This window comes from Alternaria atra (genome assembly GCF_907166805.1).
Source record: "Alternaria atra isolate CS162 genome assembly, contig: 9, whole genome shotgun sequence".
Lineage (NCBI taxonomy): Eukaryota > Fungi > Ascomycota > Dothideomycetes > Pleosporales > Pleosporaceae > Alternaria > Alternaria atra.
In genome coordinates, this window is record NW_025091347.1 from 18,537 (window position 1) to 27,283 (window position 8,747).

General features: G+C 50.5%; 1 protein-coding gene across 1 annotated transcript; it reads left to right on the forward strand.

Moving 5' to 3' along the window:
* Positions 1–6,252: 6,252 nt before the first annotated feature.
* On the forward strand, positions 6,253–8,163 carry ALTATR162_LOCUS12173 (uncharacterized protein; the record flags this gene model as incomplete). Its single annotated transcript, XM_043319819.1, has 1 exon — positions 6,253–8,163. One exon carries the CDS (start codon positions 6,253–6,255, stop codon positions 8,161–8,163), a length of 1,911 nt encoding a protein of 636 aa, XP_043175754.1.
* Positions 8,164–8,747: the final 584 nt, after the last annotated feature.

Here is an 8,747-nt window from a genome sequence, read left to right on the forward strand (position 1 = left end):
AAGGATTAGAGGAGGACGCTAAGTGTGCTAAGTCTAGGTAGGACTACCCTATCCTAGGGCTGCAACTAGAGTTAGGGCTCCCTCTAGTTTTGGGCGTGCTTAAATATTTAATTTGCGTGCGTAGATCTTATCACATCGTGCTAACTCTAGTAAACTTGAAGTAGCTGGTCTAGTTAGGTTCCTGTAACTTAATTTGTCTAGGATTCGAGTATGTTAATTAGCACATTAAGTTGTATGCTCTAACTAACCTATAGCCCCGTAGCATGCGTAGTTAATTTCGTTAGGGTTTTGTGTTAGGGGTTAGGGTAAGGTTGGTGAGGTTAGGAAAACCTAAGCGACTAGGTTCGGAGACGTTCTGAGATAACGACTAGCGATCATGAACATTAACTACGCGTGTAGTCGTATTACATATACAGGAGGTAAGACGCGTCTACAACGCAATATATATTATGCAGACTGTACTTAAGTGTAGTAAAATTAAAACAATTATCGGTAACCCGCAGTTTGCCCCGCACAACCTAGTGTCGCTAATTGTTAGCATTTATCTACAGTTTACCGTTTAGTAGTTATTATGACAGAGGATAGCGTTGCAGGTAAGTATTTTAAGCATTTGGTTGAGTACGCGTTGGCAATTTGCAAAGAGTGTAGACACGGCGTTTTGCCTAGCTAGGTCAAGAGCCATTTGCAGCGTTATCGTGTTAGCCGTAAGCAAGCCGAGTTAGCAGCAGAAGACGTGAGCAGTTGGGCCAGATTAATTTAATATGCCGGAGAGTTAGAAGTGCTAAGCTAGGCTATCTAGGCCATACATTAGTTGCCGGTGTACGCGGACAGGTCGATGTGTTAGGTAGACGCAGACCATTGCCGTTAGATATTCCAAAGCGCAGAGGCAATGAGGAAGCATTAGCTGAAGGCCTACAATTAGTCAGTAGCAGGAAAAGGAGGTCGTCTAAGCCGGGTAGAGAAGGTGGAGATACAAGAGCGCATCAGCAAGGGTTGCAAGAGAATCTATTGCCAGCGGCTGTTGGTCTAGGGCCTGGGGTCGCAGTATTTTGAGGTTCACCAGCCCGACGACAGCGGCCTAGACGTCGTTCTAGATGGCGATGCCGCATAGGCGCAGGTAGGCGAGTAGATAGCTAAGGCGTAGGCCAACATCGAGACCTAGGCGCAGAACACTATCATTAATGGGCGACGGGATTAACGGCTATAGCCCTTAATCCCCTAAGAAACCCTAAATAAGCGACCCTTAATCCCCTAAATTCGAAAATGCAAAGGATTTAAGGCGTCTTAGGTCGCAAGATGCTGCAACTTTACAGCCTGATGCAGCAAACATAGGCGCGTCGATTGCACTTGCTTTAAAGATAATCTGACTGTTGTAGAGGGAGATATGTGATAAATAGTGTTAGGGTAGTCGTGTTCGTTAGGGTTAGCTGTGCGCGCAGTATCGCGCCGCTAAGGGTTAGGGTTACAGGGCACAGCGCGTTAGGGTTAGATAGGGTTCGGGGTAAACACCAAAAAGCAACGTTAATCAAGGTACGCCAGATTACTATAGCAACACCGCACACCCAGCAGGATCGTACAAGTTGCAGTAGCACCCACATAGCACGTAGCGCATTTATTTATAGAACAGACATTAATAGCATGGATCAATTTTACGCCATATTTGAGTATTTGCCTGCACATCGCATTGCCGTGTGCAAGCATTACTAACAGGGCATTGTAAAGTCCTACTGACGATTCGGCTGAACGTGACGCAGCTGGCGCACTACCCGGTAATCCTAGGAATGCCCTAGCTAAAGCAACATGACCCGAAGATTGGCTTCGCGAGCCACACGTTGACGTTTGAGAGCGAGTACTGCCAGAAACACTGCAACACGCCTGGAAGGCCAAACAAGATCCACGCTCTGCACGAGCTCCCGCCAAAATCCCGCCCGATTAACCTGCCCAACTGCCTAAAGCTGCTAAGGAATCAAGATATCGCGAAGGTATCGCTAAACGCTTGCGCTGCGTACGCCCGAAGAAACTACCGTATGTTTACGATCACGATCGAACAGATAGATCGCTATCTGTCCTAGCCTGACACGCCTAAGCTACTAGACCCTAAGTCCCTACTGCCAGAGGAGATAAGGGACTTCTAGGACGTCTTCTCGCCCAAAGAAGCGAAGAAGCTCCCTCTACACCGCTCCCACGACTATAACATCCGCTTGCTTAATAGTAAGACGCCGCCTTTTAGGCCGCTGTACCCTATGTCCTAAGAAGAACTTAAAGCCTTAAAGGAATAGCTAGAGGAGAACCTGCAGAAGGGCTTTATCCGGCTAAGCTCTTCGCCTGCCGCCTCGCCTGTACTATTTGTTAAGAAGCCAGATGGAGGCCTCCGGTTCTGTGTCGATTACTAAGGACTAAACAATATATTAGTAAAGGACCGCTACCCGCTTCCGCTCGTGAAAGAAAGCCTAAACAACCTAAAGGGAATGAAGTACTTCTCTAAGGTTGATATTATCGCTGCCTTTAACAACGTACGCATAAAGGAGGGCCAGGAGTATTTAACTGCGTTCCGAACTCGATTTAGCTTGTACGAAAGTCTAGTAATGCTGTTTGGCCTATCAGGAGCACCAGCTACTTTTCAGAGATTTATTAACGATACCCTAAGGGAATACTTAGACGTTTTCTGTACTGCCTACCTAGACGACATCCTAATCTACAGCCGGACTAGAGGAGAACACGAGAAACACCTGCGCCTAGTACTAACTGCACTGCGAAAGGCCGGGCTGTACGCAAAGATCTAGAAGTGCGAATTCTTTAAGGAAGAGACTACCTTCCTAGGCGTCATTGTCGGACGCGAAGGGATTTGTATAGACCTAAGGAAGATTGAGACAATACAGGAATGGAAAACCCCGTCCTGCCTAACTGACGTACAAGCGTTTATCGGGTTTAGCAACTTCTACCGCTAGTTTATACAAGACTTCTTGAAGATTATCGCTCTGCTAGTTGCTCTTACGGGAAAGGGTGTTAAATTTGCCTAGAATAGTGACTGCTAAAAAGCCTTCGACCGTCTAAAAGCTGCGTTCACCGAAGCCCTAATTCTAGCCCCGTTCGACTAGGAAAAGGAGATTATCCTAGAGACGGATGCGTCTAACTACGTCTCCGCCGGAGTACTATCCCAGTACGGAGACGACGGGGTACTGCGACCTGTAGCGTTCTTCTCGAAGAAGCACTCAACAACGGAGTGCAATTATAAGATATACGACAAAGAACTGCTCGCAATTGTGCGCTGCTTTAAGGAATGGAGACCTAAGCTAGAAGGAACCGCATCGCCAATTAAGGTTATTACAGACTACCGTAACCTAGAATACTTTACAACTACTAAGTTGCTAAATCGACGACAAGCCCGCTAGTCCGAATTCCTGTCCCGCTTTAACTTCCGGATTACATACTGCCCCAGCAAGCTAGGTGCGAAGCCTAACGCGCTAACCAGGAGGTTAGAAGATCTGCCTAAGGAGGGGGATGAACGCCTACAGCACTAGAGCCAAGTAGTGCTAAAGAAGGAGAACTTCGATCTGCCTCCAACCCCGCCAGACACGCCCGCTACAACCCCCGTACTAGCCGCCGCCCGCCTTGCTAACGTACCGCCAACACCGCCAGCTTCCCCAAAACCTAAGAAAAGAGTCCGCTTTGCCGTCGACCACCTCGTCCGCCTGTTCCCGATTACGCGCGCCCGTGCTATAGGAAGTCCAGAACGAGCAGTGCCAGAGCCAGCCCGCCTAATACTGCCACCTGAGAGAGCTACACTGCTACTACCGCCGACTATAAAGGACCTGTTCACGAAGGGATATCAGAACGATGAGGAACTAAGTTCTATCCTAGAAGCCCTCCGTACTAGACAGAGTCGTCACAAGAGGATTACACTCGCCGAGTGCGTGGAGCGTGAAGGCTACCTGTATTACCGAGACCGCCTGTATGTGCCTAACGACCCTGAGCTATACGCCGAATTGCTGCGTATGTACCACGAGAGCCCTGTGGCCGGCCACACAGGCCGGTCGAGAACTTACGAAGCCCTGTCCCGGGAGTACTACTAGCCCGGCATGCTAGACTACGTCGAACAGTGGACCCGGAACTGCCACACTTGCAGACGAACTACGGCATCTCGAGAAGCGAAACAAGGAGTCTTGAAACCCCTACCGATACCTGACCGAGCCTGGCAAGACCTGTCAATGGATTTCATCACGCATCTGCCTAAGAGCAATAGATTTGACGCTATCTTAGTCGTAGTAGATAGACTTACTAAGATAAAGCACTTTGTTGCCTGCCAGGGTACCTGCGACGCCGAGGAGGTATCGCGCCTATTCACGAAGTACGTCTAGAAGCTACACGGCCTCCCCAAGACTATCGTATCAGACCAAGGACCACAGTTCGTATCCGAGTTCTAGAGCCACCTAACCCGACGCCTAGGGATTCAGTCCCTCCTGTCTACTGCGTACTACCCAGAAACTAACAGGCAAACGGAGAGAGCGAACTCCTTCCTAGAGCAGTACTTGCGAAGCCAAGTCTCGTACCTGCAGGATGACTAGGCGAGATAGCTACCGCTAGCTGAATTCGCGGCGAACAACGCCAACAACGAGAGCACCCGCACAACGCCGTTCTTCGCGAACTACAGCTTCCACCCCCGCCTAGGATTCGAGCCTGTTAAACCAAGCCAACAGCTAGCGGCGCGAGACGCTAAAGATCTAGCCCTAAAGATGAAAACCGTCCACGAGTACTTGCGCTCCGAGATCTGTGTCGCACAAGCTCAGCACGAGAAGTACGCCAATAGGAAACGCAGACCTGCCCGCCAGTTCTTCGAAAACGACCTAGTTTAGCTCGACGCCCGGAATATCAAGACTGCCCGCCCGCAGAAGAAGCTAGACTAGAAGTTCCTAGGACCCTACAGGGTCACCAAGGTCGTCAGCCCGTATGCTTACCGCCTAGAGCTACCTGCCTCGATGAAGATCCACCCCGTGTTCCACGTGAGCCTGCTCCGCCCAGCTGCGACCGACCCCCTGCCGGGGCAGCGACAAGACCCGCCTCCTCCTGTCGAAGTCGAGGGAGTCGAGGAGTGGGAGGTCGAGGACATCCTAGACTCCCGTTGGGACCGCCGCGGCCGTGGAGGCCGGCCACGACTGAAGTATATAGTAAAGTGGGCTGGTGTCAGATGAAGTAAGCGACACTGCATCGTGGACGGTATCACCTATGTATCACCTAGGTATCACCGATGTATCAGGTTTATGTTCAAAAAGGAGAGAGAACAGACCAACGAAAAACAACAATAATCAAGACATAATCTATCATCGCAATTATCAACTTCTCCTGAGCTCATTTTTTAGCATATTTTATCTGACAGCTGGATACGACGAGCCTACTGAAGTACCAGCCGATTACGTCGAGAACGCCCAGGAGATTGTCAAAAACTTCCATCGCCGTTACCCAGACAAGCCCCGTTGATCGCGTCGTCGGAGCTCCGCCTAAGGAGGGGAGTACTGTCACGGCGCTGACCTAGATAGCCTATTAGAGCGCGCCAAGCTGCTAAGCGAGCAGCTGCGCGATCGCTGAAATTCCTGCGCGAACGCGCCCTGTCGTACGCTCCTTGAGCTACGTCCTTGTCCTAGCCTGACCTAGTACTGTCAGCTATACGTAGTGAATACACCGATCACGTGCACCTATCTTCCCTGCCTGCCGTCCCCGTGACACTTGCCTATTGTGATATCACTATAGCACTTTAGCACAATCAGGCTGCCCCGCACTAGCTAGAGCCTGGCTGGTGGCTCAGCTGGTCCAATCAGTAGCCCCGGCTAGACTGCTTAGTAAACCAGCTTCAGCTGCTCCAGCTGGAAGCAGATTATCCTAGCCAATCAGCGAAGGGTACTATTGCGCTAATCTCGGCTGATATCACTTTTGCTATCCTGATATCACGATAGGCAAGTCTGGGGGAGATGAGGATGGTGGATTGGGGAAGGGGCAGAGTGATGGAAAAGTGAACGGGAGGTACTTTGGGAATGAGAGAGTGACCGATAGGAGGTGGGGGAGGGCGAGGAAGTGGTGGGAGAACTGTGAGGAGGGTGCCGACCCCGCGGCTGCCTATTTGTCGATTGGACGCCTCGCAGCTCAGCCTCATGCAGGCTGCTACTTCCTTTAAAAAGCAACCTGAGCATCTCAGCGTCCTCACGTCTCCTGCCTCACACCGTCTTTTCTGATCTACTCGCTGTGACTACACTATTACCAATGTCTAGTTCGCCAGAAAGCAGGGTAACCTCTGCACCTTCCTTTGATACCTTTTACTCACCTAAGAACGTATCTTTCTACGCATCTAAGCCTTACACGTCTCTCTCTCGTCACGATAGAGAGATCCGCCTTATCAGGGTCTTTCCCGGAGCCCGCGACGATCCAGTTGTATGCGAACTTCTTCCGCCGGAACCACTTCTGACGGCCAAGTATCTTGCCCTCTCTTACTGCGCCGGCGATCCGAGTGTGACATCACCCATAACTGTCAGCGGCCTGCAGTTCAATGCATTTGCCAGTCTCGAAGCTGCGCTGCGCAGGTTGCGGCTGTCACCAGATGATTACGACGAGGAACGTCCCCCTGCACTTCTGTGGACAGACCAGATCTGCATCGACCAGAGCGACCCTTCTGAACGAGCGCATCAAGTAGGACTTATGCGGGATCTCTACGGAAGGGCTGGACGAGTCATGGTGTGGCTGGGTGAAGAAGGAAGAGGAGGAGCCGGACTACAGTGGTTGGACGGTCAGTACGGTAATATTGAGCACATTGTTACCGACATAGACCTGGAAATCAAGAACCACGACGACGAGGAGACATTGGGTGCTATTGACTATGTATCCGACTTGCTTGGAAAAACTTTGGCGGAAGAACACTTCGAAGACCCGGAACTCATCGAGGCGTGGATGGGAGTCCGGGATATCGTATTCAGTCCGTGGTGGGGACGCTGCTGGGTGGCACAGGAGCTCATTGTTTCACGCAACGCTGTGATTATGTTTGGAGATGTGACCATGTTCTGGGACGATTTCAAAGTTGCATACACTGTTGTCCGCTCTTTCGTGCGGGCTGTTGCCAGAGATTTGCTGACTCAGTCTCGCGATGTCCCGTTTTCGGAACAAAAAGTGGAACACTGCAAGAGCATGATTGGCAATTGGAAGACCGACATCGACTTTATGATCGATCAACAAACTGAATGGATGAAGGGCAATTCTATACCGATGAAGATACTCCTGCGGCACGCAAGGCACGCTCAATCTTCGGACCCCAGAGACAAGATCTATGCATTTCTTGGACTAGGGAAATCAGGCTACAGTATCATTCCGGACTATGACAGCTCAAACTCCGTCACCGATGCCCACTGCCATGCAACAAAGCAAATCATACTGTATGACGGGGATCTCGGAATGCTGAATTTCGCACAGAACCACGACACGAGTCCCCCTGATCTGCCATCGTGGACTCCTTTTTGGTGCTTACCCAATGATCGCTTGTCTATTACCGTAGACCAATTCCACGAGTATGATGCTTCTGCGTCTCGTAGAGCAATCGCATCGTTTCATCCTGATGTAGAGGGCCGACTTGACCGCGTCCTGAGAGTGGCAGGCGTTGTCATCGATCAAGTAGCCACTGGCACAATAAAGGTTCGGCGTAACGGAGGACACGTCCGTGAAGACTTGAATGGTTGGCTCTCAACGATCGACATAGACCTCGACAACCCCTCGCACACTTCCAGGCTTTACTTTACCGGAGAAAATATCACGGCTGCCATTCTTTCTACTATGCATCTTGGTCAACAGGAGCTGAGTGAATCAAGCGAGAGCGTGGACGAGTTTGAAGCGAAGCGTGTGAGAATACGAGCAGAGCATCAGAATAGACGTCTTCAAGAGGTGTCAACTGACGAAGAGCGTTGCTTCTTCTTCAGCCCAAATGGATGCATTGGGATAGCCAACGGCAAGCCTTTACACACAGATGTTCTGACCGTGCTCCTCGGTGGCACAATGCCTTTCATTCTGAGAAAGATTGGTAACCAATACAAATTGGTCTGCGAAGCATACGTGCACGGCTTCATGCATGGGAGAGCTATCGACATGATAGATCGCGGCGAGCTTAAGCTGCAGAATTTCGATATCATCTGAATTGTAGCCAATATTCAGCATTTCCAACCAACGCCTCAGGGCAAACACTATTTAGTCATATCGCAAAAGGATCCAAACCAACTTCATGCCACAGAAAGAGAGCACTTGCTGTCCTGCAAATTCTCGGTGTACTTCGTAGTTAAGCTTATAACTGTAAGGGGCTACGCTCAGGGAGCTATCGCACAGGTATACTGGAGTTGTATTCGATAGAGAAGAGAACTACAGGTAGCTAGGGTTCTGAAGGTCGTTTAGGGGGCGGCGGCTCGGGATAACCTTCCGCCGGGCTCGCTTGCACAGAATCCGGGTGCTCAGGGGGGGCACCCGGAATCTGTGGACAGTGCGCCTCGCGCACGTGACCGAGATATCATCGAGGACTCACCAACTGGGCTCCAGCCCATCACATTCCAGTAAACTTCGCAGGCTGGTCCAGTTAGGTTCCCGCAGGCCGATAGCTCTAAAATTTAGATATGTTAATTAGAGCGCTGAGTTGCACGTTGACACGAATTTGCAGCCCTGCAGCTAATAGGGTTGATAGTGTTAGGGTTTCGTGTTCGGAGGTTAGGGTTAGGGTTATGACGTCGCGA